Below are 24,589 nucleotides of genomic sequence, written 5' to 3'. Positions count from 1 at the left end.
GAGGAAGGGCCTTTGCTATTGATGCCCCCAGGGTCTGGAATGCTGTTGCCAATAAATTGAAACTTGAGTCACTACCTATGAGATCTTCACTCAAAACTGCTCTAGAGGAGTTGTACACCCCTAGCTGCCAGTGCTATTCAGTGACCTAAAATAAAATGTTTCGCTCCGGATGATCGCTACAAAGTATGACCTGTGTTTTGATTTAGTGTGCTGATCTTAAAGGTGGAGTGACTCATGCAGCCAGCTATGGCTGCAGGGTTTTGGTAGTACATGTTGTTTATGCCATTTATTGTGAAAATTCTGTCACAGTTCCTATGATTGCTTTTTCATTGCTTTCATGGCTTTATTTTGGTGATTTCGAAAAGTGTATTGGTTTAGCCATGTTTGTTTGTTGTAGTACAGAGTTAGACTGATGGCCTTAATCTAAGCTGTCTTGTGGTTGTTGTTGTTGTTGTTTGACTTGCATCCCACTGGGATTTTTGCACACAGCGTTGGTGTGCGGTGTTTTTTCTGCAATATTTTGCTGCCTTTTCTTGGATTTTCTGTTTGCACTTAGTCACATATTCACTTTAAGATGTTTTTTGTTCATGTTTTTGTTTTTTGTTTGTTGCGGTTGCACCCGATTCAAGAGCTGAATGGCTCACAGGGCTATACCTAATAAATGAACTTGAACTTGATGTATAGTGTTCACGTGGGTGTTATGTGTTAATAAATAGTATTGCCTCCAAGTCGAGTGTGCGCCTCAATCGGACCCATTACACATGCACACATACCTCCCCTCAAAGATCCCCCGTATAGCTCGTTATAGCAAATTCTCGATTCCTACACTTTGGAAAAACAATTACCAACGTACTGATTATTACCATTTAACAATCGTGGCTTGAATACAACACTAACCCATATGACCAGCTCACCATCAGCGAGCCGGACCAATCAGTTTTTTTTGCGTGTTACTGGCTGGGCTACATGGTGGATAGCAAAGGACGGTGCAAGCAAAATTCACTTCTGTGTTCGGTGTTCCGCAGATCACCCTTCGCACACTTTTACAGCTCAACAAGGCTCTTTCACAACAGACGGACGTCTTTTATGAGAGATACTATCTTGAACAAGTTCCTCCCCTGAGTGTTTCAAACAACGTTGGGGAAAACCCATACCACATCGATAAACAAGAAACTCCAGTCAGGCAGGCACTTAAATCGCCAAAAGGATGAACACTGAAACAAAATAACTTACAGTATATCTGAAAGGCGCATTTCAACTGTAGATGCACGATGTATGAAAAGCAGGAAACGAACACAACTGCGGTAAACGGTCGGATCTAAGATAGAAAGGCCAAGTTAAACAAGTGAGTTTTCAAGACAGACTTAAATAGCTCTTCATAATTTTTATTTAAAGCTTTCGTGACTGCAGGGATTCATATTCTTGGTTCTTTCGGTAAAGTCACGTAGAAGGGAAGTAAAAAAAAAATATATAAAACAATAAAAATTCTCACGACGTTTCGACTGCAACACAAGCAATCAGGTGTGAAATCCACAGCAAGAAAATTTGACACTTTTTTCAAATTTATAAGGGAAATAATAAAATAATACAAATATAAACAATTAAAATTTTCACGACGTTTCGACTGCAACACAATCATCATCAGGTGTGAAATCCACAGCAAGAAAATTTGACACTTTTTTAAAAAATGTTTGCTGTGGATTTCACACCTGATGATGATTGCTTGTGTTGCAGTCGAAACGTCGTGAGAATTTTAATTGTTTTATATTTGTATTATTTTATTATTTCCCTTCTACGTGACTTTACCGAAATAACCAATAATATAGCTCTTCATTATAAAGGTTTTTGGGTTAGATCGCGAAAGTATATATGTGTCGTAGCCCTCCATCACCCGACACAGCCAGTAAGGTTTATCACGTAAAAACGCGACAGTTTAGTTACTACTTCAGCCCACCGCTGTGTTGGAGAGTAAATCCACGACATTTACAATTCGAGTACGACGTTTCGCTGGTAATCAAATCCAGCAGCATTTATCTGATCTAACCCAAAAAACCTTTATTATGAATAATATTTGGTCGCGAAAGCCTTTAACAATCGACAAAAAACTTACCAGCGAGGCAAAGCATGGTCATATAACTCCCCCCCCGCCTCCACGGCGTGAGGAGGGCTTCATCCAACAGTGGATTGTCAAGGCGAATCGCATACAGTCAGACACGCAGACAATTCACCTGGTCTCGTCGACAAGGGACGCGATTATACGCACCGTTTACTCCGAATCCGGTTACAAATACTGCGCTGTACAAACATGGAAGTTTCGTGTTATTCTGGTGGCTAACCATCCACAAACAATACAAAAAAACACATCGACGGAGATTTCTTTGGGGTCTTTACCAACCGCACTGACCAGCGAACGGTGACGTTGTGAGGAGGAGGAGGAGGCCGTCATCCGGGACTGCCAGCATGGACCGAGAAGAAGGGCGGTGTGGACGCACACTGCAAGAGAGATTGCGACACAGCGACCGTCCTCTTGCCATGGCCCCTTATCTCGTTCCCCTCATCCAGATGGACTTGGGACTAAACATAAACCAGGAATTTGTAAACACACCGGCCCAAATTCGGGCTATGGGTCAACTTTTGTTTTTATGGGCTGTGCGGCAAACTGCATAGGGCAGTCCTCGACTTACGATTAGAATTCGCCCATGAGGCCCGTCTGTAATTCGGAGGATACCAGCTGTGACGAGGGAGGGAAGGGGAAATTACGCGGTTGAAAAAGCAGAGGAAGTGTGTTAATAGCGATAAGACTTGAGCTAGGAAATGGGTGTGCTGCAGACGCCGAGGCTAGAGAGGGCGAAGATGAGTGTAGAGTGATATATAGAAGACTTGGCGGGGATGAGGGGCAAGGGAAGAAATTAGGAAATCGTCCTCCATGGCTACTTCTAAGGTAGATAGAAAGTGGAATAGAAAGGGAGTGACAGGATTTCTGAGAAGATGGGGAGGACTTCCATAGTTGTTCGGCTTTACGGAGAGAACAACGGTCAGATTTGAGCGAGGGATTCAACCATAAATGACGTCACGCGATTTTGGCCGATTTTTGACTCCCCCCCCCCCCTCGTCACACGGCGGCACAAAAAGTCAGACCCCCCTCAAATATGACATGGATACAAAGCTCTGCCCCCCCCCCAAACCATATTTCCATTTTGAAAATAAAACGTGCTTCAAATCATTTTAAACTATTGTCATTGTAGTGCGTATTTAATGTGGCGCTGCACTCTGATGTTGTAGGAGAAAACATTTATTTAAAAGGAGGCTGTTGGAAAGCTGAAATTTAGCATAAAATTCACTTGAAAATATTCAACGTCTATCTAAATCTGCAGATGTTCAGAATATTATATTGAAATTATTTTATAATCATAAAATATTAAAAGTAATTATAACTATAAAGTAACTTGAAACTTTGTAGTAGAACGAAGCAAAATGGAGAGTACAATTATAACAATCACATATTCATTCCACAGAATAAAAAGCCCTGGTATAATCATTAAAATCTAAATGTTTAATAACAATCATTCAAAACATTTACATAAAATAGTTAATCATGAAATGTTATCAAAATGAGTGTTGTTATCATAATTATATTGACCCCCCTCCCCCCCTCTAGGTGTGTGACGTCATTTATGGACGGCCCCTTAGGTGATGGGGAGCAGAGGTGAATGGCAATAGGTAGTTGAGTGAAGAGCATAGTGCCATAGATAGGGAAGAAGAGGCAGAGGCAGGGTGGAGGGAGAAAATATCAGTGATTGAAGGAAATAAGAGATGGGGGCGGTCAGGAATCAAGTGTCCAGGGAGTGAAGGTTGCGGCACAGAATAGGGTAGGTGGGTAGGTGGGGGGGGGAGTTGAAGGAGAAATGGGAAGGTAAGGAAATTGTGAGGGAGAGGAAAAGGTCGTTTTAGGGATGGGCAGAACTCAGTAGAGATAGGTGTCCATGGTACTGCCAGATGGGTAGTGGGGGGATGAAAGCAGGTGAAGGTCAAACGAGTTGATTAGGGGGAGTAGGACAAAGGCAATAGGGGGGCTGCTAAGATGGACCTTGAAATCACCAAGAAGGATAAAAGGATGGGAGAGCAGGAGGATAGAGGAGAGGAGGTAGTTGAGCTGTTCAAAGAAGGAGCAATGGGTGCCAGGGGACAGTAGATAATGAGAAAAGTGATTCAGTAGGGGGAGGCGAAAGAAGTGAGTTTAAATTCAAGAGGAAAATGACATCGTTACACGTGCAATACGAGAGTACACCGACGGTCACCGACCGGTGGGATAGGCTCTGCCGCTTAGCCAATTAGATGGATGCAATCAATTGGGCCAAAGTCCAAGGGCGGAGCTCAAGGGTGCTTGTGGGTAACCATCGAGAGGGTTCGTGAGGGGGCGTGGCTATAGGCGGGGCTTGGTGACGTGTGAGAGGGGTTATAAGGGGAAGCAGAAAGGGGCTCGGGGTTAGTGTGTGGAGTCTGGAAGCGGGACCACGTCTCGCGCCTCCGGAACGCCAGCGGCCACGTGGCGGGCCGTAGGCTGTCTCCTTGCGCGCCGTCTGCCAGCGGTGCGCGGGAGCGGGGAGCGTGAGCGAGCCGTGCGCGGGACAGCAACGACTTACACCGCAGAACGAGGAGCGAGCAGTGTTGATGTAGGAAGAACGCGGAGCTGTCCAGCCGTCGAGAAATGAATAATAAAGAAGACACGAATCCAAGATCGTCGTCGAAGTGCTTTATTACACACGCAAAGGGAATGGAGGGCAGAGCTCCACGAGAGGAGAAGTCAGTACCGCCACCTTTCTCTCACTTCCTTGCATGAGAAGTTTATTTTAAAAGAAATTAACACTACAAGAATGGAACCGAAAAAGGTTATTAATGATCAAGCTCGCCTGTTATATAAGAGAACCAGATTCTCGTTTCATGACCCTGCCTCACTATAGCCGAGTTACTAGCTAGAATGGTCAAATCCCAGCGACACCGTTTTTCGCATCCATCCGAAGCCGGAAAGACCTTCCTCTACCCAAAACCAAGGAAATGAACGCGTGCTTCAGGGAATTCTATGAATCCCTATACACCTCTGAATCTCCAACTGGCGAGGAGATAGACTCCTACCTAAGATTACCCTCAATCTGGATCGTCAACAGAGTGGAGAGCTTGGTAAGCCTATTCGCTCCTAAAGAACTACTTGATGCCATGGCCTTGGCACCTGTGGGAAAGGCTGCTGGCGCTGACAGCATCCCAGTGGAGCTTTACAAAACCACTTGGCACCCCTCTCACCTCCCAGTTAATTCGTTCATTCGTTTCTCAGTCCATTTGTCCTGGTGAGGGTCGCGGCGGCAGCATGTTGAATAGGGCAGTCCAGACCTCCCTTTCCGTGGCAATAAACTAACTCTTCCTGGGGAATTCCCATGCATTCCCAGGCCAGCTGAGCAACATCGTCCTGCCAGCATATCCTGCGCCGGCCCCTGGGATCTTCGCCCAGTGGGACGTGCCTGGTAAAGTTCCAGGGGGAGTCTATCGGGGGGCATCCTTACTGGGTGCCCGAACCATCTCAACTGGTTCCTCTCAATCCGGAGGAGCAGCGACTCGACTCTGAGGCTTTCCCAGATTACTGAGTTCCTCACCCGATCACGGAGAGTGAGCCCAGGAACCCTGCGGAGAAACAGCATTTTGGACCCTTGTAACCACGATCTCACCCTGTCGGTCATTACCCAAAGCTCATGACTATAGGTGAGGGTGGGAATGTAGATCGACCTGTAAATCGAAAGATTTGTTCAAGGACTTCCACTTCACTGCCACGGAACGGTGCAGTGCCCGCAACACTGCAGTCCGAACTGCCAGTCGATCTCCCACTTGCCATCAATCACGAAAAAGGCCCCGAGGTACTTAAACTCTTCCACTAAGGGTAGCTGTTCCCCCTCACCTGGAGAGAACAATTCACCATCTCCCAGGAGTGAACTGTGACCTCAGATTGGAGATTCTGATCCTCATCCCAGCCGCTTCACACTCGGCATCAAACCGTCCAAGTGCACGCTGGAGGTCACAGACTGACGAGGCAAAGAGGACAACGTCATCTGCAAAAAGCAGCAATGTCACCTCCATGCTACCATACTGGATAATCTCCATACCTCGGTTGCGCCTTGATATCTTGTCCATGAAAATCTCAAACAGGAGTGGCGACAAGACGCACCCTTACCGGGGTTTCCCTCTCCCCAGTAAAGGCCAAGCGCAGGGGCATTAAGCCGGTGTAGAAAGTCTCCTCTACGCTGGGGATATGTCGAGATAAATCCCCTTTTCTGCGCCTCTTCATAGAAGGTCCCCGCTTTTGGGTAACCCCTCGTTGAGAATGGGAGGCAATGAGATAAAGTGGCACAGCTGGAGAGTGGTAGGACTCGAAATAGTCGGTGACCTCTTGTCTGAGGAGGGCAACCCGTTCTCTTTTGAACAGCTGCGAGCAAGATACAACAGTCGACGGACGCATTTCTTTAGGTACTTACATATCAGAGATGCCATCACTAAAACCCCAGACAAGAATCTAGTCCACTCTGTACACCTGATAACATACTGGCTAGAGATACTGAACGTTTAATACAGACTAGCAGAGGCATACCGCGTTGTGCATGTTAAGGGATTTCAGACGATGCTTACCACTCGGAAACTCTGGAACAGGCTTCTGAGCGAAGACATTCCCCAACATAAATGAATCTAAATCTGGCGGGCCCCTCTGGCCCAAGATCACTACCACTAAATCTCATCCAATTCACCGATATGACCAATGCCAGATGGTCCTCATTCCTACTGAGCCTGACTTGAGGTTCGCATGCAGGGAGGTTGGGGGGAGGGGATTGGTATTTCGGGTACCACCCCCTGGGGATAGACAGGAGGTAATCGCTGCTCTTGCGGGACTTACACTGATGAGAAGTTGACTCGGTGTGTGTAGGTTATTTTGTTTGGTAGATTTTATAATGTGCACTTCACCCCGCCTCCGCTATTTCTACCCCTTCCCCAACCCCACTCCTTTTCCCCCTTACTTTTGTTCCTATTCCCTTGTCTTCCCTTCTCCATATGAAAACCTGTGTTCTCGCTCGCAGTCCCTATGTGAGTGGGGAGCTGAGCCTCATCTTTTCCCCTTCCCTGAACCCACGAGCACCTAAGTTCCGGCTTCAATCCGTGGAATTTCTGTAAATAAAACATTACGTCACTCGACCATTGTAGGGATATAGGAACACTGTCAAGGATGGATAACATAGTCTCCTAGTTGCTTCCTGTCTGATGTCAAATTCGTTCACATGGATTTGCGATTTCTTAAATTTAAAAGTGACCACAATTTGTATATTTTGTGAACGCGAAATTTCATAAAACCGAGCATTCGTACTTCGAGGAATACCAATAATAGGTGGGTAGGGTAGATGGGGGGAGGTGGGTGGAGGGAGGGGTGGGTGGGTGGGTGGCGGTGCTAATTAATTACAGATGCTAATGAGGACTGGAAGAGGCGATTCGTCTCGCATGCCCACACAATGGCTACGAACCCAGCAACCCTGGCTCAATTCCCAGCCGTGGCTGTATGTTGAACTTCTTTCGCACCGTACATAGCCAACCGTGACAATCAGAGCTGTGGGTGGACAACAGGCGTAATACTAAAAGCAATTCGTTTTCAATCTAGAAGAGTGTTCCTGCCTGGCTCCGACTGCTCCCTCCACCCACTAACATTCAACATAAATGCTAGGCACCTGCACGCACTGCGTTTCTTCATGGTGTATGATAAGTGTTCCATTTGATGTTTAAATATTTTGTTTTAAAATTCTTATTTGTATTTCTCACGTCAAGAGTGGAAAATGTTGGGGCTGAAGCTTGCCTCAGCCTTTAACATGGGAGTCAATGGGAAAACGATGATCGTTTTACGAGTTTTCTCTTACCGAGCAATTTTCGCGAAACGCATCTCGCTCGATAAGCGAGACTCACCTGTATACGCATAATACTTTATAACAACATTGCTCCCTACTGGAAAAACTTGGTATGACATGCCAAAAAAAGTTGAAAACTCAGTGAGGCTTTCCTTGATAAATAAGCGTAATGAAAATTATATGAAATCAATCTAGTTATAAAAATGTTTGAATGTCCAATTAAAACTGCAATGTCTTCTCATCTGAAAGTCCTTGGCCTTCTTTACCAATGATGAGTAATAGAACGTTTCAATGGAAGTAGTGTACATAGCAATCTTAACTTGTGGGGTCTTAACAGCAGAGAAACGCTGACCTGTTAAAAACTAAAAAATGTCAACCTTGAAATGTACACATTACGATAAAACGAACCACATATCGTCCTTTAGAGTGAAGACCTACAATGAAGAGAATGGCAGAGCAAGCCAGCACTGCATGGACAGTAAACCAGTGGATTACTTTCGATTACCATGGTTAGCCATGTACGGTGCAAAAAAAGTTATACAAACATAACGTGTTATGTTCCTAAAAAAAACATTAGTGGCATCGAGAGTAAACTTTGTTAGAAGGAATGGCGACTCATGGTCGAGACGAATGACACGGTGGCAGGCAACTGGAGACAACGCCACACTGACGATAAATATTGAAAGAATATCGTTATTTAAAAGTTCAAATGTTCAACTTGTATCAATTTAAGGGATCAGTTTCAATCGCTCCTCAATGAGCAAACATTTTGTAATGGGCTGATTTTGTGTATAAACTAAGCCACAATATGCATCCATTTTTAAATAGCTTCACACCTCCGATTAGCACGGTTTCCTATGTACGGTGCGAAAGATTCTAGGAATATTCATACAGCATGGCATTGACAACCACCAAAATGGTACAGCTGGTGCACCCTAACCTAAACTTATATTTACCAGGCAAAGCCCACTTGGCTATTAGCTCCCTTTCAGAAGCAATCTGACCACAAATGATAGCTCAACGAAGTGGCTTATCATGTGGACATTTATAGCAGCCAAATCTTAACGCATGTTTATAAATATAGAGGGGAAAACTGGAGGACCCGGAAAAAAAAAACCCATTCTACCACGGGAAGAACATGCAAACTCCAAATATACAGGTGTCAGGAACAGGACCGAACCCACGACCTCCTCGATACAAGGTGAGGGAGATGATATCTCGCCACCGCTGCTCCCATACATTACAGCAACAACAAACAGCTATATGGGAGTGATCTCAGTTACATTCATTCTATGATTCTTTTTCGTTGATTGATTATATTTGTTTACGCGAGTAAGACACATTCAGCCTCAAGCCTTTTTATATGAATGACCCGTTTTTTTTTTATACAACAGATAAAAATGTGACCCAAGGCCAGCCTTAGCATACAAGGTTCCCTCGGAGTTGACAACTGTGCCCCTCACAGCGTTAGGCTCTGTATGGTTGCCTTTGATCACTTCTCTGAACGCCTGATCTGCGTACAACCTGTGCCTGGTCCATCTGTGTGTGCAGCCTGTCATCGAGTTTGCTGTGTGTACAGCCTGTAGTGTGCTCTCCTGTCTGCATATAGCCACAATATGGAGCACAGGTGGTCATCCGCCAATCATCTCAGTCGGTCAACTCATGGCATCATGGTCTGTCCTGTTATCTGCCAGCGAGCCCTATGACAATTCACATGGCCTCAAGGTGCATCTCGCCTGGCACGAGCACTGGTGACGTCACCACCACTTCATGTTTAATGGCAGTTGTTGTATAGAGTCAGTTATGTGATAATTACCCGTCCACTGTGTTTTGTATGCGTGCTCATGGATGTGATGATGACCTTTAAAACTGATGTCTGGAAACCATGGAATGATCTTAATGTGTGCAGGCATATCGGAGTATGCTGACGTAGGACAGATCAGCCTTGGCATTGAAAGAATGCGTCAGATGTTATACATGCTAAATTGTGAATCATAGAAATGTCTCTTATCAGTGCTTGCACATCGTGGTTCCAAGATCATGAATCCCAGTGTGCCTCTCTTTGAATTATTTTGTTCCAGTCTTCATTGCCAAATGATGTCAACAATAGTCATCATCATCATCGCACACTGAGTGATGCATTGCAGTAACATATTTGCAGGTGGCTCAGTGAGAGAGCGAGCGGCTTTTAATCGGAAGGTTGCGAGTTAAAATCCTGGTCAGGGTTTGACTCAGTCCATGATCCCTCTGGGGTCGATTAAATAAGCCCCACTTTGTGGGGAAGTACCAAATGGGAATTCCTCCGGTACAGCTATTGAAGGCTTCACGAACTACGTGGTCAAAATAGATGTTAAATAATGTGGGAGCCAGAGGACATCCCTGTCGCACCCCAAGGTGTACAGGGAATGGCTCTGACTCCCGGCCACGTAGTTTTACCCGGGCCCGCTCACCATCATGAAGGTCCTTAATGATCGTGAGCAGAGGGTCAGGGACTCCGAAAGCCCGAAGAACAACCCAAAGCCCAGGCCTACTGATTGTATCATAGGTCAATAAAGCAGAGATGTAGGTCTGTTGGAATTCCCTACACCTCTGCTGTAGCAAACAGACAGAAAATATGGCTTCTGTGCATGACCGTTCTTTCCTGAAACCACATTGCGGCTCCGCAAGCTTCTCCTCAATGTGCCTAGCAAGGCGATGTTGGATAATCCTTGCCAGGACCTTTCCCGGCACACTGAGGAGTGAGATGCCCATGTAGTTGTTACAGTTTTTGCGGTCCTCCTTCTTAAAGAGGGGGGCCACCATGGCATCCTTCCAATCTTGTGGAACCCGTCCAGTTGTCCAGACTGTTATTATGATGTCATGTAGGCCAGTCTGTGCACAAACGCCACCCTCCCTCAGCATTTCTCTTGGGAGATCATCTCTGCCCAGTGCCTTTCCTGGTCTCAGACTCTGGATCGCCCTCAGTACTTCCTCAACAGATGGCACCTCAGCCAGCCACTCGTGGCTGAGGGATTTCCCCTCCCCCAGGACCTCACAGAAATGCTCAGCAAATCTGCAAACCTGTTCCTGGGAGTCGGAGATTGGGTCACTGTTCTTTCCCCTAATTATGGTAATAGGTGTGGCGCTGCATGTTACTTTTTTATGGAATTAAAGAGCGATTTGTGATCGCGGGCCACCACCCATCTTTGCAGCGCCTCACGGCTCGCCGAACCTCCGAGCGAAGGCTGCGGTAAGCCTCCTCATTCTCCGACGTGGGACGCTGTAGCCGATGAGAGTGGGCCTGTCGCTTTTTCTCAGCCAGCTTGAACACATCCTCTGTCAGCCAGGGTCTCTGGGGAGGTCTGGACCGTGTACACAAAGCAGCCATTGCAGCTGCATGAGTCACAGTCCTTAACCTCGCCCATTTCCCCTCGACATCAGGAGGAGTGGGGGACGATGCCAACCCCAGCTGCAAGTGATGATGAAATTCTCGCTTGGAACTTTCATCAGCTAGCTGAGACCATGCCACTAAGGGTTTGAATGGAGTCCTGGGTGTACACCCACCACCCGAGTGGAAGAATGGCAGGCGCATCTTACAGATGACAAGTCGATGGTCAGTGGGCAGATCAGCGCCACGGTAGGTCCTGGTGTCAAGGACAAAGGCAGACAAACACACACACACGAGGCACGCGCACACACACACAAACACTTTAACGACAACGATCCCCCATATAGTCTTAACATACTGTTGCAGAGCAGCGCCTATGAAGGTCGGCACGGCACACGAGGGGGTGAGTGGGCAGCTCCACGCCTGGCCACCATTCATCATCATTGACTCCCCAGTGGCGATGTTTACACACCGAACCAGGTATTCATTTGAGGTTGCATCGACCTAGGGGAGGCACAGGACCCATTCAAGATAATCGTCACTGGTGTTGGTCACTCGCTGGGATTGTAGCGCAGCACGCTGAACATTGCACTACCGCTCCCCACACACAAACACGCACGGAGGCACGCGCGCACGCACACACTTTCACGCACTCACTTTCAGACGCAAACTCACTTTCACATACACACATGTGAGCGCAGGCGCACACACACGCACAACTCCTATGGTTTCTCCTGGAAATCCTTCAAGCCAGCTCCCTATCTTCTATGGCTTGCCAGGAACAGTCAATTTGATGTAGCCAAAGGGTTGTAAACTATAATTATTGTTTGACAATCTGTGCCTGCTTTCTTTAATCAAGTGAGTAACATTTTTCTCGTGTACTGCTTTAAATATGAAACAGTGAATATACTTTGTTAGGATTGTTTTTAATGCAAATAGCTTCGCTTCAATTTTGTGGTCCATTATTTTAGGCCAGATGCGCTATCTCTGCCACAGCAGATGTCACGGACAGGATGGGCTACAAGAGGCAAGATTAAGGCACCCCTATCTTACGTGGCCGCCAACAACAGCCTTGGGCAAACTGGCCAAGCCGATGCCCCAAGTAAGCATTCAAGGCCCCTGCTCGGATTTCAATTGTCTTATGTACAATTTATGGTAGTTTTCTATCTTGTGTAGACAGTGTTGGTTAATGCATAGGCCTAATTGTATCAGAATTGTATTTGTATAAGCTTTTTAGAAATTGTCACAGATTTTCACACAATGATTGACTAATGTGTTACGACCGTACACAAATATATCGATAACGTTTTGATTAATTGTTGCACATTTACATGGTTAGTACATAGCATAACTCAATCAAGCTGTGCATAGGAAGTGACCATCACAAAACGAAAGAGCCCTCACCATGAACAAGACAATTAAACATTCAATTAGGTTTTCCAGGTCAAAGTAAGCATGTATCATTGTGCAGGTAGTGACCGATATGTGGTTAGAGAGGGACGCCGCTGAAGCTACGCACTTTCAAATCTAGATAGAAAATTATTTTCTTAGAACTGCTTTTGTGTTTAGTTTGTTGTCCTTCCTCCACACCTCCGATTACCACGGTTGGTTACATACGGTGAAAAAAGAGGTTCAACATACATACATTTTCCAAAATCCAGCTTATAGATAAAACAAATATTTCGCTGCCATGCTATAACAGCAGGGCTCTTTGAAAAGTGCAGCATGTCCCTCGTTTTGATGAGGTAAATGTTACATGGAGTGATTCACCGCTTTCTGTTGGAATTGGTAACGGATACTCATCACGTAACACGATGGGCACATTTGTAATAAAATTGGAGGGCAAAAATCGTTTCATGCCAAGTTTCACGCGTGTATCACTGTGCTATGGCTGGAATGCCAGCGATTGAAGTATCTTTACTAGTCATCGGATGAGTGACGTTTGAGTTGAGCAACGCTTTTAGCAATGCAGTATTGGGCAATGAACAGACATAACTCGTGATAGAATGCAACTTAAATGCAGTAGAGACTTGTCTACATTTCTCGTCAAACACACCAGAATTAATACCGGTAAGAGTTTTGTATAAAATATAACGATTTATGATTGCCATGTCAATTTTGGGTTAGGCTACATGATAATTTGACCCCCCTCCCTTCCTCGCCCCGCCACCACCCAACACAGCCAAACCAATGATTTGTCACGTGTACAAAGAGTTTAAACCACGGTCGTAAGATGTTACCTTCATCGCCTGGGATACAGGAGGTCGTGGGTTCGACGCCGACCCTGACGACGCCTGTATATTTGGAATGCATGTTCTCCCTCGGTCGCGTGGATTTTTTCACAGGTCCTTCGGCTTGTTTCCCTCCACATATGTTCATATTATTTGGCTGCTATAATTCCCCACATATGTCAAGTTGCCATGTGTGGCCAGGTCGCCTTTGAAAAAGAGTTCATGGAAAGAATAGTTATCTGTAAACAGTTTTGACTCGGGGCAGGATAATAACATCAAACAATAGAGATGGGATCTTCAGAGCACAATAATGAAAGGGACCTGGGAAGCATGACGGTGAGGTATAGGAAGCCACACGCCCCAGGCTGATGAGAATTCTATCAAAGATTTGCAACCGTGGAGGAATGTTAGCAAGGCCTGCCGAGCCAGAAGTCTTCTTTACCTCCTCTCCAAAATGATGAATAAATTGCCCCCTCGGAATGGAGTCGACTTATTGGGTGATTTTAATGTCTGAATTGATGATGACGCGAGGATTTTGGTGGGTGTGAATATAAACTTTGGGCCAGTTATTCACAATACTGTTGAAACAGCAACTGGGCCGTGGTGGCTATGCGCATGGGTTGTGATCCAGCACTGTGGATGTTGTATTAACTCCCTTTTGGTGAGTTTGCCAAGAGAATTCGATACAGCGAAGTGCAGACTAACATTACCTGTCTATTCTGCATGGGACAGAGTGTTACTCCCCTTTCTGCATGGGATAGAGTGTTACCCCTGGCACGTGTGTTTTCTCTGGGTGGTCGTGTTTCATTTCACATGTGTAAATGCTCATTCATTGTCTAAAACATCTTAGCATATATGCAACTCCTCGTTCTTTATGCAAACACTAGGGGGGTAAGCTTTCCATTCAGCATGCAATGTCACGTGATAGTCAAGCCAATGCCCTCTTTTTAAATTAGCCAGATCAAGTGATAAATCAAATGTAATGAAGTTGTTTGCGTATATTTATTGGATAATAGGATAAAAGCATCAATGTTCTACCCTTGGGAACCTGGTTGAACATGGGTAGCTAAAGCCCAAATTCGACATTAATCTACCTTGCATCTGTAGTAAGTATTCAGGAGGCTTGACGACGGGATCGGAGGCACACTTATTTATTAACACCAACTTGTGTACAGTAGCGGGTACACACAGTACTTAAAGGGTTAACGTCCCCTTTACTCAACTAACAGGGAGACACAACATCTAACCCCGCTAACCTAAGCCCAAGTCCTCCACTACGGAGCTAAGGGAGGCTACCTATCCCAGCCCTGGTCAAGCTGGGATCCCGGCACCCTGAGTCTGGGCTCTCGGGGCCACGCCACCGGCTTGCCCTGGTCGGCCCTGACAAGGACAGCGAGCCAGGGGAGCTCCGGGGCCTATGCTAGCTGGTCTTCAGTCTTCGCTGGTTAAAGCTGATACTCCGACCTCGAGCCCTCCGGCTCACCACCTTTTATAGTACTCGGCCCCCGGGAGGGGCCCGTGGGGGATGCAGGTGCGGACGTCGGTGTGAGCACCTCCTCTGTGTACGGCCCTAACCACGCCCCTTGTGTTTGTTAGCCATCCGCGCCCATACACAATTACACCTCTACACATCTGTGCGCAAGCTGATTTCATTGCTTCTTCTCTCCTTGACTGTTAATCCTTCATTATTCTTGACCATCAGCCATCATCATCCCTTCTATCTCCCGACTTGCGTTGACCAATCCCACCTTTTTCTGAATACGGGTTGAATTATACCATGAACCCGCGGTGGCGAGATGTTATCTCCCTCGCCTGGTGTGCATGGAGGAAGTTGGTTCGATACTGACCCTGACGATGCCTGGATATTTGGAAAAGCACGTTCTCCCTCGGTCGCGTGGTCGCAAGGACGTTTCTGCGGGTCCTCCCGTTTTGCCCTCTACATTTATAGACATGCGCTGAGATTCATTGACCGATGTAAATGTCCCCACACGATAAGAGCCACACAAGGTGTGGCCAGGTCGCCTCTGAAAAAAGAGTCAATAGCTCAGCGGGGTTTTACTCGGTTAATATAACAAATAGTTATGCACAATTAACTCCTCTATGTTATCTAAATCCACGCGACGTCTTTGTTGTTCTAATCTAGATTGTATCTAGATTTGTTGTTCTAATTCTAAGAACGCATCTCCCCCCGCCGCACTCTTTCCATCAACACGGGCGTGATCTTCCAGCCCCTGCTGTGCGCAGAGGTCCCGCCCACCGGTTCAACACGCGCGTCTTCACGCGGCTTCACAGACCCCGTGCGCGCACTCCGCTGCCCATATAAACCCGGGACGGCGAGAAGACGAAGACGGCCAGGGGGAAGGAGGGGAGTAGCCCGCGCCGAGTGAAGTCTCGCGAAACGGCATTTGCGCGACCCAAAACTTGCGAGTGAGGTGGCGAGCAGCAGCAGCAGCAGCGAGGGAAGGGCAGAGCGAGCGAGCCAGGGGAGCGACCCGCGCAAGTCACACGGCAGTAAGTGAGCCATCAAATTAAAACTCACTGTCTCATAACACGTGCGCACACGCAAACGTACGCACTCTCACGTGCGTCACATTTGCCTGCAACCGCACATACACACACACACTTGAAAATGTTGCATATTTCAGAAAGCCGGCAATTTTGTGGTAATCTCCTCGGCAAGAGACGCAGTTTTTGGCTGGCTTAATGTTTTCCTCCGACGTACAGTTTTGGAGATACAGAGCGCAACGGACTCTTGCATTCCCATAGATATAGATGAGGCAATCGCGTAACGGTGGGTGGTGTTGCTGCATGAGCCCTGGTGGCCGCCCGAGTTCGATTCCTGGACATGGCAACCAAGAGAGGCACGAAGAATATATTTAGAAGAATGTATTTGGTTTATTTGGACAACGTGATGATACCGTTTCAAAAAAAATCTCGAGGGAGCGACGTAAACAAAAAGCGAATTATTTGGTGCTGCTGCTGCTTCGTTGGCGGTGCTGCACAAGCACAACGAACAGCAATAACAACCTAGCATCCTAAGCGAAGGGTTTGTGTAATGTTTACGTGCAAATATATAAACGGTAAATAACACTGCCTTAAAGTTAAAAACTGAATAAGGGCATTTCGGGGAACAGCTGCCATATCACATTTCAGAGGCAGGTGTGTTCAAAAGGAGCAAATTCCACACAACATATAAGTAAATTTCGATTTAAAGCTTTCGCGACTGCAGGGATTCATCTTCTTGGTTCTTTCGGTAAAGTCACGTGACTTTACCGAAAGAACCAAGAAGATGAACATATAAGTACACCGCAAGTAACATAAGTAATATAAGTACACCGCAAGTAACAGCTTCAGAATTGTTAGTACATATAATTTATTATTTTATCTTTATACGTGACTTTACCGAAAGAACCAAAGAATAATTCCTGCAGTCACGAAAGCTCCAAATTAAGTTTAGTACATATACCCATGTCTCCTTCTTTTCTGGTTTACAGTGAACAACCGCTTCATTTCGAATTGCCGGTTTGAGAGCTTTTACAGCAGTTGTGAGTGTAGCGTAATATTCAATTGTACTCGTGGTGTCATTTCTTGTTCTTGCACTTGGCCTACGGAATGTTTGGCTCCAGCTCTCCGAGTCGCTGCTCAAAAATCTCCGGTGCCACCACCCCACATCCAGAGCCCATGGAGGGACCCACAGCGCCCACGAACCAGGGCCCTCTGCAGGGAGAGCCGGGCCCCGTGCCACCCCCGCACGTGTACGTGGTGACGGGCGGCGCGGGCTTCCTGGGCGGCTTCTTGACCGCTCAGCTGCTGGAGCTCGGGGAGGAGGTCGCGGAAGTTCGACTCGTAGACTGCGCCTTCAAGGGCGATGAGATTTTGTCCTATCCAGGTACTGCGAGTTCCTGTGCAATGGACACGATGTCTGTGTGTCTGTGTGTGTGTGTGCAAGAATGGTGGGTTGTGTGCGTGCACGGTGTTTTGGTGAAGGTCTCATATTTTTGCTGACAATGGTGCGTGACAAATCTTGGATTGATTGCTCTTAAGCTCAACGATCAGCAGAGCGTACTGTTTGTGTAATCATTTTATTCAGATCTCCCCCTCTGAAGTTATGCTGATTTCTTTCTGAGTCTATGGCAGCTGTTTGTAGTCAACCGTGACGACGACTTCTTCTTTTTTCTTGAAAACTTGGTAGATCGACTCTCGAGATGACAATTCCTTTTTTTTTATGAATCTCTCCCGCATGAACACAGTGCTTTTTTCTTGTCCATGTTCCAAAGCATTCAGAAGCCGAGTCATGTTTTCTCAGTTGCATGCTTTTTGGTCACAAAGTTGCGAAGCTTCACATGCGTGGTAACGCTGTACAGATATTCCTGCTGCCCAACAAATACCAGGAGAATATTTCACACTTTTTCCGACAAGTTCATGGTTTTCTGCTGCCTCGTGATTGCCAATGCGTTTTGAGGTTGTCAGCTCACATCGCACATTGCAGATTGCCAGCACCTCAAGGTACACAAGCTACAAGTGACCTACACACTTGTCTGTGTTTGACGAACAATTCCCTTCAACGTATTAAGTGTGTGGAAGCTGCTTGGCCTGTCAATGCATACGGAGCTCCGAGTGTTCTTGGCAACAGTTATGCCCTCTCCTTCCTATGCTTGCATGCGTGCAGAGGCCGTGCGAGGCAAGATCCGCGTGATCCAGGGCGACATCCGCGATGAGCGTGCGATGCGTGCGGCGTGTCGTGGCGCCCACGTCCTCCTGCACACCGCCTCGCTCATCGACGTGTGGGACCGCAACAGCGAGACCGAGATCTTCTCCGTGAACCAGCACGGTGAGATCGGGGGTTACGCTTCTAGAGCTGGGATCTTTATTCGATTAAGTCGATTATCCAACTACGTCATTACAATGTACTATTTTCTTTCGTGGTCAATTAATCAGGGACATTTAAAAGCATGGTGGCAGCCCTCACATCTTGCCTCATGAAGGTGGGAAACTCCCTACGAGCCACATCCAGCACGACGTGGTTAATTATTTCTGATCGAAATTAGGGATTTCGATCGGATCATTGGGGTGGGGGCACGTGCCACCCCACCCCCACACTGGCTCCGCCAGTGGATAAGGGTCTTAGTAGCAGGTACTGTATAAGAATGTGGGAGATGTGCAGATGGGATTATGAGGTCCTGCAGAGTTGAGGGAAATCGGAAGAGAACGAGAGCTCAGGGTCAATGACAACTCCAAGGTTTTGCACATGTTTTTATCAGTGTTTAGGAGGCGCATGTTAAATGTGAAAACATACGTTTAATGCATCATATTTTTCTGTCATCAATCGTGACTGCTCTGAGACCAGGATTTTAACTTAGGATCTGAGTGGTACCAGTTTAGCGCTCTAACCTCTGAGCCACCGAACCACGTGTTAAGAAACCATTAAGGACTACATTCCATAAGACTGAACTTTGATATAGAGTGTATCTCTCTCTCTGTCCCTCCTGCCCGATGCCCTGACTGCAGGCACGCATGTGCTACTGGAGGCCTGCGTGCACGAGGGTGTGAGCGTCGCCATCTACACCAGCTCCGTCGAGGTGGCCGGGCCCAACGGGCAGGGTGACCCCATCGTCAACGGCGACGAGGAGACTCCCTACAAGCACAACCTCTGCTTCACCTACAGCCGCAGCAAGGCAGAGGCCGAACGTCTCACGCTATCCTACGACGGCGCGTCTCTACCGGGCGGCGGCACCCTGACGACGTGCGCACTGCGCCCCATGTACATCTACGGCGAGCGCTGCCGCTTCTTGCGCTTGCACATAACCAATGGCCTCGTCAACGGGCGCGTGCTGCTGCGCGGGTCGCGCGCCAGTGCCCTCGTGAATCCCGTCTACGTGGGCAACGTGGCGCACGCGCACGTGCTGGCAGCGCGCCTGGCACTGACGGGCGGCACCGAGGCGGAGCGACGTCGCCCCGGCGGGCGCGTCTACTACGTGTCGGACGACACGCCGCCCGTCAGCTACTCGGACTTCAACTACACGGTGGCGCGCGACCTCGGCTTCGACATTCAGAAGCGGCTGCCGATGCCGTTCGTCGCCCTATACGCCATGGCGGCCCTGCTCGAGCTGCTCCGCTTCTTGATGCGGCCGTTCTACAAGTTCGTTCCGTCAATCAACCGTCAGCTCGTGGTCATGGTGAACACGCACTTCACGTTCAGGCACGAGCGCGCGCGGCGCGAGCTGGGCTACGAGCCCCGCTTCTCGTGGGAGGAGGCGCACGCCCGCACCAGCGAGTGGCTCGCCAAGGAGGTGCCCTTGATCGAGGCTGAGCTGAAACAAAACAAGAAATAACGTCTTCTTGGTTCTTTCGGTAAAGTCACGTAGAAGGGAAGTAATAAAATAATAAAAATAAAGCATAATGAAAATTGTATTTTATTATTATTATTTTTATTTATTATTGTATTACTTCCTGCAGTCACGAAAGCTTTAAATCGAAATTTAAGAAATAAAGTGCCGTCGACGCTTTGGGAGCTGAAAGAAGATGCAACCCGAGGAGCAAATAGCTATTGTGGCTAGTTACCTAGGCCAGTAGAGTGTAGGCTGGTTGGCATGGGCCCCAGTGCAAGGAATAAAATGGAGCTGTCCAATTTTGACCCCATCTTCGTAGCCTTGCCTGCACACTTGATAACTACGCTAGTTATTCTATAGGCTGTGTCGCTAGGTAGTGTGGAATGCTTTGTCATTAGGGGTGGAAGAATGTATCGATTCATCATTTCATTTTAATTCTTAAGTCTAATAAATGCACTGAAGTATGAATTCATATATTTTTTTAAATGTGTTTTGGGTTTATGTCACCTTTGTTTTCACCATGAGGGGCGCTACCATTCATAACAATGTAAAAATATGTTTTATTCTTTTCAGGATTCATGACCCTGAATCACATGAATTTGTGGAAACCCCCAGGCGAACACAAGTGTGTCTCGCTTAACGAGCGAGATATGTTTTACGAAATTAGCTCGGTAACGCGAAAATCGTTCAACAATAATCGTTTTCCCATTGACTCACTCCCATCTAAAAAGCTGAGCTACATTTGAGCCCCAAAGTTTTCCAATCTTGAACAACTTTTTTTACGTGAGAAATCCAAATTATCACGTGATAATAAATGTAACACCGCACATGAAAAAACCACAGTGCATGATCCCCCGTATAGACTTTACAGACTGTTGGGCCAAGTGCTGTTAGCGAGCACCTATGAAGACCGGTACGGCACGTGATGGCTGGGTGGCCAGCATGACGCCCGATCACCTTTAGCTCCCTAGTGGCGATGTTTACACACCGCACCAGGTACTCATTTGAGGCTGAGTCGACCTAGGGGAGGCCCAGGACCGGTTCAGATCATCGTCATTGGGTTTGGCCGTGAGCGAGAATTGAACTCGAGTCGCTGGGTTCGTTACACCGCTTGATAACTGCTACGCTACCGCTCCCCTCCCGCCACCCACCGATTACAGTGCCACCATGAGGGCCCATTACCCCACATGGGGGCACGGCACGTGGCAGCTGGTAAACAAACAGCTGCAGGCCACCTTGGGCCCCCTGCCTCCACAGGACGCATATTCGTCGATCGGCCTCTGCTCGATAAGCAAAGATTTTGCTCTTTTTGCAAACAATTGGGTCAAAATTCAAATGTCTCTTTACGGCGAATTCACGTGGAAAGAACGCTCATTAGCGAGACACGCCGGTAATTGTTAGACTCTCCTCTGTTATTGAGAAAAAAAAACATCCAAGTGATTCTCTGGTGCTCCTGTTTTGTTACTGGTGTGTGACTGTATTGATGTCACCACAGTGTCATCACGGAAATGGTTCTTTCGGTAAAGTCACGTAGGTGAAAATAAAACAAACAAAAAAAATCACGACGTTTCGGGCGCAACACAAGCGTCCGTCCTCAGGTGTGGACAACCACAGCGACAAAACAATCGCTAAAGTATGTCAAAGAGATGGCTGTGACGAGGGATTATATAGCTGAGGGGAGGGGGAGGAGCCAGGTACTAAAATGTTTTCCACGTTATGAAATAAGGATTATATGCTGGGTGAGGTGGAACAAGTGTTCTTCAACACATCTTGTACTATGAAGAAGGGTCATTGCTCTAAACGTTATGAAAAAAAAATCATTTAAGGTGGTGTTTTTGACGAATGTGTTGAGTTGTTTTTGTTATCGTGCTTTTTCACCACTGCCAACGCAGCATCACTAAATTACTTGCTTAATTATGTAACAAATGGGTCAGAAATGTTTCAGTGGTGGCTCAAGGTGGAATTGAACTAATGGCCGAGTGGTAACTGGCTTCGTGGAGGCGCCCACTGTGTTTTCTGATCTTGCTAGAATGTGATTCAAATCAAATGTTGTACCGATTTTACCAATTCGTGAGCATGTATGTACCATAGTCCATTGTGGGATGTTATCGTGTCTACAAATGTACACACATAAATATTTTCCCCAATACAGCCTTAAATTGTTTTTATAAAAAGTTGTCTTGTAGAGTCACTTGCTAAGGTTCATATAGAAAACCAAACTTTCCACGTATAGGGCATAGCAAAATGTAATCTTGTGACTAACCAGTTAAACATTAGACCTCGTTTAAAGCCATAAATAATCAAGTTCACTGCTGCACACCGCAATGCCTCTCTGCTCGTATAGCCAGTGGCGCAACGTGGCTGACAAGGGCACTGGTGCCCCACTCCAACAAATGTCTTCTCATTCGCAGCCCGGCGTCCGGGCTCCTCCTCCACGTGGTCCCCGGTGCAGTCTCACTGCTTGCACACTCCTTAGCCTTGCCACTTTGTATTACAGCTCATTGCCGTCATTCTGCACCCCATCAACAGTTTGAAACAACACTTCCATTCAAGAAAAAAACGACTTGTGGTGACTGTCGTATGTGTATCGGCCTCTGTATCTCTCCCTTTGTTATTGTATATCTCTCCGTTTTTGCCTCCATGTGCCTTTTAATTTGGATCTGTGTCTCTATCTCTGTATCTGTCTGTCTCTATGCGCCTGTGTCTATCTCTGTATCTGTCTCTATGCACCCGTGTGTGTCTCTGTCTCTCTGGAGACTCATACTGGCTGAATGTGCAAATGTGGGGGTCGCTCGCCCCCGAGATCCCTCCCTCGATAATGCTACCGGCCGGGCTAACATCCTCAATCGCCCCCCCGCTGCTAAGCGAACCGCTGCTAGGTTCCTCACCCATGGTGTGGGAGCCGTCGCCCGAGGATTCCCCTCCACCGCGGGTCCGCGTAATAGGCATGGTTAATTACCGAGTAGTATTCTGCCCCTCTCTACTACGATACCTCCCTTTCCTAATCGCGCGCCTGCAACCCACACGGAGCGAACGTACGCACGCCCACCCACACACACGCCGCTCCGCGCACTCCAACTCAACTCACGTTATGATCGCGCACCTGTATCACACACGGGGTGGACGCACGCACACACACGCAGCTCCCCACGCGACACACTGCTCAACAAGATCACGCGAGACCACGCTTCGCTATTAATGATTTATTATCTGCTACTCGCGAATTGATGCTAAGTCAGTATGAGTCGACGAGGCTGGCCTATCCTACTTCCCCTGGACCTATTCCCTATTTATCGGCTTTGATTCCAATTCACCTTCGCTACTCACGGTTCGAAGTATTCGGCGTCCTGCGGCTTTTCCTCTATGCTGTCGGGACACGTCACGCGGACGTCCGGAGGGCAGAGCTGGGAGCCGACTTGAACGCGTGCCTCTTAAAGAGAAGTGATGAGAGAGAGAGAGATCCCTACCTGGCTACGCTCCTTTTTATCCTAATTCCCGGACTCGGGCCCCTACCCCCTTCCCACGTACCGTGCGCCTTCGCTATGCTAATCGGATGTGCCGCAAGTTAATTCCTTTCTCACGCATGCCTTTGTTATTGCAGATTATGCGGCGGCGTCTATTACAAAGGTGCGCCGTGGGAATTTGTGCACGGCTCCCCGCGTGCGTCTGCCCTCCAGATTATTCATACCTTCAGCTCAATCATTTACCCACCCCAACAATTGTGCCTGCGCGCTCAAGCGCAACCATCCTAACCTTCCGTGACTATGCGCAAGAGCCCCTTGCGGTCCTGCTACTCATGCTGTCCCGTCCTTCCCCTGCTGGCCTCGTCGACGCGTGGGGGGGGGGGGGTGTGGGGGATGCGTTTCAACCGTGGTGGCCGAATGCCCTTCGCCGCGGCCACACCATATTAAGGCCGGTCGCAGCGCCGCGGTGCAACGTAGCATCGGGGGAGGTCATCCAATTCCCTGATCGCCGGAAACCGTGAGAGTTAATCCCGATAAGGGTTTCTCGGATAAAAACCGGTCGATCAGGTGTCCTCCCCTTCCAGCTCTATGGGGGGGGGGGGGGGGAATGCGTGCGGGTGTGTTCATGTGAGGTGAGGTGAGGGGGACGAGGGGTTGGCTCCGTTGCTTGGTGGTGGCGAGGTCGGGGATGGGACGCCTGCCGAACGGCTTCGTGGCGGCGGCATCACACAAACACGCAACAAATACAGGTCCCCCGTCCAAGTATTAAGCCAGCTGTGGCAAGTAATGTTAGCGAACACATATCAAGGCCAGCATTGGGTTGAGGTGATATAAAGCGGAACGCCAGGTGGCTAAAACGTAGCGAGGTGGTAGTGTCGAGCCAGTCATCTCAGTCAACCCATGGCACCTCGATCTGTTCCGTGATTCTCTTGCCAGCGATCCTTCGACATTTCAAGTGGCTCCAAGCTGCACCCTGCTTGGCACATGCGCCGTGGTGCCGCCAGTCCGCCACTGAGTGGCGAACGGCGATTGCATGTTGTTGCGTATGTTGGTGCGTGAGCGCAAGTGCTGGACACCCACCCACCCACGCACCCACCCATCCCCTCGTGTCGGCCTTCATAGGTGCTCGCTCACAGTGCTGCACTGGCCCAAGCAGTCTGTCTCGGCGACAAGGCAGCATAGGAGATATTTGTCTCGTCAGTGTCGGACGCAGTGGCGCAATGGGTTGCGCAACATTCCCGGCCATGCCCTGGGTTAACCAACCGCTCAATGT

General features: G+C 47.8%; 2 protein-coding genes across 17 annotated transcripts in view; one reads left to right on the top strand and one right to left on the bottom strand.

Annotated features, from left to right (window-relative positions):
• LOC144718915 (NXPE family member 3-like) overlaps nucleotides 1-23,831 on the bottom strand; it is a 44,996-nt gene extending 21,165 nt beyond the window's left edge. For 5 of the 12 annotated variants that reach the window (XM_078594520.1, XM_078594525.1, XM_078594528.1 and 2 more), the window contains exon 1: nucleotides 2,111-3,100. Coding sequence is in view for 2 of the 12 variants with exons in the window: in XM_078594524.1 (XP_078450650.1) it covers nucleotides 2,405-2,493; nucleotide 11,651 (90 nt within the window). In the remaining 10 variants the exon portion in view is untranslated. Of the gene's footprint in view, nucleotides 1-2,110; nucleotides 3,101-11,650; nucleotides 11,797-23,179 lie in introns of those variants that run through there. The other 7 variants (XM_078594521.1, XM_078594530.1, XM_078594533.1 and 4 more) reach the window with 4 other exon arrangements.
• On the top strand, nucleotides 11,310-21,999 carry LOC144718918 (3 beta-hydroxysteroid dehydrogenase/Delta 5-->4-isomerase-like). Of its 5 annotated transcripts, none has more exons than XM_078594543.1 (6): nucleotides 11,310-11,541; nucleotides 12,292-12,394; nucleotides 15,752-16,034; nucleotides 17,150-17,412; nucleotides 18,193-18,354; nucleotides 19,032-21,999. In XM_078594543.1, exons 4-6 carry the CDS (start codon nucleotides 17,205-17,207, stop codon nucleotides 19,853-19,855), a joined length of 1,194 nt encoding a protein of 397 aa, XP_078450669.1. In that variant the 5' UTR covers nucleotides 11,310-11,541; nucleotides 12,292-12,394; nucleotides 15,752-16,034; nucleotides 17,150-17,204; the 3' UTR covers nucleotides 19,856-21,999. The 5 variants fall into 5 exon arrangements, with proteins under 5 accessions (XP_078450669.1, XP_078450668.1, XP_078450667.1 ...); XM_078594542.1 differs by having other exon boundaries at nucleotides 12,289-12,394; XM_078594541.1 differs by having other exon boundaries at nucleotides 12,264-12,394.
• Nucleotides 23,832-24,589: the final 758 nt, after the last annotated feature.

The sequence above is a fragment of the Lampetra planeri genome, chromosome 5 (genome assembly GCF_965212315.1).
Source record: "Lampetra planeri chromosome 5, kcLamPlan1.2.h2, whole genome shotgun sequence".
Classification (NCBI taxonomy): domain Eukaryota; kingdom Metazoa; phylum Chordata; class Hyperoartia; order Petromyzontiformes; family Petromyzontidae; genus Lampetra; species Lampetra planeri.
Note: the sequence above shows the minus strand (reverse complement) of the source record. Positions and strands in the feature narration are given on the sequence as shown.